Here is a 4,699-nt window from a genome sequence, read left to right on the forward strand (position 1 = left end):
GCTTTTTTGCTTTCTGCTTTTCTATCAAGGTGCGAATCTTCCCTTAGATTTAAAGAGTTTGTTATATGTTACGCGTAAAATAATCTTAACAATTGTTCAAATTATATTTTTACGTTTAATTATTGGCAGAAGCGTCTATGAAACAAGCTGAAGCAGCATTATTAAAAGCCCAAACTGAAGAACGACGACTTGAATTGGAAGAACAACAAATGAGATTTGAAGAAAAAAAACGTCGCATAGATGAGCAACTTATTCAAGTTATAAATAACTTGCAAGAGGTATTAAATGAAAAGTTAATGAAGTAAAAAAGTTATCTTTATTTTATAACATTAATATATACTATTAAACATGTATATGTATATATTTACAATAAAACATGTTATTTCATATTCTGCCATATTCACGAGCAATGAAACGTTCTTGTATACGAGTAGCAAGTGCCCGTCCTTGAAATACGTTGCCTCTATCATCTTGTTCGACAGCCACATTAGGCCTATTTTATGAAATGCAGCCACTTCATTTTCATCAACTTCTACATCGTATAAACAATTTTGGATTCTCATATTATGCAAGACAGCGCATGCATTGACTATTTTATCGGCCATGTCTGGTTCGTACATTAGACGTCTCTGTGCCGATAAACAACGAAATACGGCTTTCCACACGCCGAATAATCTTTCAACGCATGATCTGGTGCTGCATAAATCGTCATTATATTGAAACCTTGGTGTATTTGGTTGTTCATGTTTTAAGGGAGTCATTAACCACGGTTCGAGACTATATCCGTCATCACCTGTAACAAAAAAATATTAATTTTTCAATTACCATTATTTATCCATTATATGTAAGTTAAAATTATCTATTCACTATATTGTGCTATTGTAATTTACCAATCAACCAAGTATTACGTTCTCCATTATTAAATCTACGTTCCATAATACGGCGTACTGGTGAATTCGACCATATATATGCGTCATGTCGTGCGCCGGGGTATTGTGCATTCACATTTAAAATTTTGAGATCAGGATCGCAGATCTAACAAAAAAGTACAAATTTATATAATTATAAATCGTATTTTAATTTTATCACATACTTACAACTTGTGCATTGATTGTGTGATTACCCCAATGGTTGACATAAGCTTCTTCATGCCGGATCGGCCCTTTTATGTTAATATAAATACTTACAGTCAATTGCCCCAATAGTACCCATAAATGGCTGGGGTGCAACTCTAAATTTTTCTCTGGCAATATGACGTTCAATATCAGTCAAGGGAAATCTAACCCATTGTCGCAGTAAGGTATTGTTGATAGCATCAGTCACTTTACGTACGTAGCGGCTGACAGATGGTTGACTAATCGCAATATCCCACTGTTCACCGATTGCTCCTTGAAAATAGCCAATAGCATAAAATCTGAGCGCAGTTAAAACCTGTGAGGAAATATTTATATTTTGTGATAAGAAAAAAAATATAACCAAGTATGATTGTCTAAGAAAATACAGTTTCTCAATTATTATTTAATAATGTAAGGGTGATGTCCCATGCAGCAGATCATACATAAGCGGATTCGCGTGTCGCCAATCACAGAATTATTATCTTAGATCTGTTTGCAAATTTCGCAAGCATATCTAAGAGAATGATTCTGTGATTGGCGATACGCGAATCCGCTTATGCACGATCCGCTGCATGGGACATCACCCTAAAAATACAATTATATGCTCTCTTTCTCTCTCTCTTTCTCTGCTAGTAAACTTGACACGTTGCTTCCTGGATATATTTAATAAACGCAAAATAAAAATTAATATCTGTATATACCTGACGTTCAGGGCTGATTCCATTTATGCGATTTCGATTCTCCAAATTTGGTCTTAAAATATCTGTTAGTTCCATTACAATGTTTGGAGTTAATCTGTATAATTGTACAAATTCACTATCGTGCAAGTCAAATGGATCATGTAGCTCACGCCAATTATATCTTTGTATTTGACATTCTAATCGTCCTTCTCTATGTTCCAGATAAAGGAGATCCCAAGCAAGATATTGTTCTGCCATTATGATTTCCAAAACTAAAACAAGATTTGCTTCGTTTTAAGCGAGAGCTTTAAATGGTATACCATTTATTTATCATGTCTTAATAACAATTACAAATAAAATCTTGTGTATATGTATCATGGCTGTATATGGATGGTAATTATACAGAATAATATCTTCAAGAATAATTAAGGTATTACTTTTGGAAGCTTGAAATAAATATTCGAGCAATTATTTGTATTTTACAACTCCTACACAATTTTACTAAAATTTGTATATCTTTTTATCCCTAATAATATTATTTCATATATTTCATGTCTGGTAATTATTTACAATACGTCTCTTACCTCCGATTTCGATGAAATTAGGCTTATTCGACACGTTTTTGCACAAAACGAAAGAATCTGTAAGAAAGAACGTTGGGACGGCCCTGCGAACCGAGATATTAAAGTTTTTTTTTTTGGAGTGTCCCTCGGATTGAGGGAAAATACGCGCCTTGTGTCCTAACTTTTGGACAATATGACGCAAAGAAAATCCAATTTATAACAAATCACTAAACAACAATACTATAAGATAAAAAGACATAATACTAACTTCAACGAAAAACTATAACTCTTAAATAATTCTATTTGTTTTCTTTATATAATTAAAAATAACTCTTAACGTTGACCAAATCTCCGATTTAATGAGCTCACACACGTCGACGTGGTGGAAAACTTTTCTTAACCTCAATTCTTGATCTAACCTAAATCTCAATTCGTCGTATCTACTGCATTGCCAAATAAAATGATCCAAACTCTCTCTTTCGTAATCACACTCACATCGTTCACTATCAACATAATTTTTCCTATACAAAGAAACCCCTAAATTATAATGATTAGATCTAATTCTATTTACAAAAGTAATAAAATAACGCTCTTCATTCATCTCACAGAACCAAGGCTTTGTTTTATTGATATCATAATAATTTTCAAAATAAAATTTTCCTTTATACAATTCCTCCCTTGTTATCGTTTCTTGTGTATAGTTCCATGTTTCTGTCTTAAATACTCTTCTTAAATCTTGTATCGGTACATATATACTCCTATCCTCTTCTTCCGATGCAGCTTCTTTGGCTAATTCATCCGCCGTTTCATGACCTAAAATGCCAATATGCGATGGCACCCACACAAAAACAATCTTACTATTATACATCCTCTTGAGTCTGTAATGCATGTTTCTGATTTCTGTAATATAGCAATTCTTATAAACACTTAATGATTATTTTTGATGGCCTCCAAAACCGATTTGCAATCGGAAAAAACTATCAAATCCATACAATGCTCCAAGTTCCGATTTATAATGATCTCTAAAGCAGCCTTGATAGCAAAGGCCTCAGCAGTATAAGACGAACAAAGTTTATTCAAGCTAACTTTATACGCATAATCTTGATTTTCAAAGACAATACTAGCTCCAGTCGATCTAGACTGTTCTCCTCTTGAGCCGTCTGTATATATAACTGTATGATAACTGAGTCTCGATCAAGATCATAAAGCTCCGTAATTACCTGGATCATCTTCATATCAGTGAATCCCTTTTCCGACTTTCTTCTCATTCCTACCAATGTATCAATTTCTATCTTTTCAGTAAGTGCATCATATGAACAATCAAAGATCTCAAACTTCTTGGGGGGACCAATCATCAATCTCAGCTGAACTATTCTCTCCCATGCTTTAACAATAATGCATTTAGCCAAATGTGGCTGACAGCATATTTGTTCCAATCAGTCTTCTTAGTAGTAATCCTATTAGTACGCTTACTATATATCCCTCGATGAGTCGCCAATTTAAAAACAATTGGAAAATGATCACTATCCCATGTATCATCTAGCTGATTATACTCAATATTATCCAAAACAGCAGAGCAGAATAATAGATCCAAATTAGAGTCTCTCTCTCCAATAGCTCCAATACGGGAGGATGTATCCATATTAACACACATAAAATCCCTGCGTTCCATAGCCTCTTGTAAAGATTCCCCAATAGTATCCATATATTCACAATTCCACAAAGTATTATGCGCATTAAAATCTCCTAAAAAAATAGATTCACAGCCACCTGGATCAAAATCAAAAAGGGGCCTAAAGTCATTGACCCTGAGAGAGCCTCCTGGTCAATGATACACAGATACAACATTAAAATTGATACTCAGATTAATGGTTCTAATTCCAAGAATATCAAATCCACCATCCAAACCCCGGAAACCGGAAATTATGTTAAAATCTATATCTTTCCGTATTGCAATTGCAAGACCTCCACTAAGGCCTCAACTCGATATCTGGTACGTTCTATATCCTGAAATATAGACTCCACTATTATGCGGGCATTTAGTTTCCATGAGCACAATAACATCATATCCGTCAACGTTTCTCGAAAGCTCCTGTTTTTTATTTTTATATCCACGGCAATTCCACAAAAGGATCTTAATTATAATAAATATATAAAAATAAAATAAAAAAAATACAAAAAAGAGATATACAGGGTGGACCATCTGAAGTGATCCAGTCAAATATCTCGAAAACTAGTAGGGATAGAGAAAAATGTTTCGTATGAAAAGTTTAGGGTTACACGGGGGAAGTATGGTACTGACCTTGAAAAATCCTTGGAAGGTCATTTTGAAGGTCATTCA

General features: G+C 33.9%; 2 protein-coding genes across 2 annotated transcripts in view; both read right to left on the bottom strand.

The window, feature by feature from the left end:
- Positions 1-395: 395 nt before the first annotated feature.
- Positions 396-2,563, bottom strand: LOC108770327 (uncharacterized). The gene is made up of 5 exons (XM_018521878.1): positions 2,380-2,563; positions 1,817-2,067; positions 1,098-1,431; positions 891-1,035; positions 396-793 (listed from the first exon to the last, which is right to left on the bottom strand). The coding sequence occupies exons 2-3, from the start codon at positions 2,051-2,053 to the stop codon at positions 1,171-1,173; spliced, it is 498 nt and encodes a 165-aa protein (XP_018377380.1). The 5' UTR covers positions 2,054-2,067; positions 2,380-2,563; the 3' UTR covers positions 396-793; positions 891-1,035; positions 1,098-1,170.
- Positions 2,564-3,834: 1,271 nt separating this feature from the next.
- Positions 3,835-4,699, bottom strand: part of LOC108770325 (uncharacterized) — a 6,264-nt gene continuing 5,399 nt past the window's right edge. The window contains exon 5 of the mRNA XM_018521873.1: positions 3,835-4,365. The gene's annotated coding sequence lies outside the window, so the exon portion shown is untranslated. The remainder of the gene's footprint in view (positions 4,366-4,699) is intronic.

Source organism: Trachymyrmex cornetzi, unplaced genomic scaffold (genome assembly GCF_001594075.2).
Source record: "Trachymyrmex cornetzi isolate Tcor2-1 unplaced genomic scaffold, Tcor1.1 scaffold124, whole genome shotgun sequence".
NCBI lineage: Eukaryota > Metazoa > Arthropoda > Insecta > Hymenoptera > Formicidae > Trachymyrmex > Trachymyrmex cornetzi.

Bases quoted from the DNA above. Each gene is read 5' to 3' on its own strand.
- LOC108770327 (XM_018521878.1), bottom strand. From the start codon at position 2,053: ATGGCAGAACAATATCTTGCTTGGGATCTCCTTTATCTGGAACATAGA. The intron at 1,432-1,816 runs GTATATACAGAT...ATTTCCTCACAG, and splicing joins GAATCAGCCCTGAACGTCAG to GTTTTAACTGCGCTCAGATT.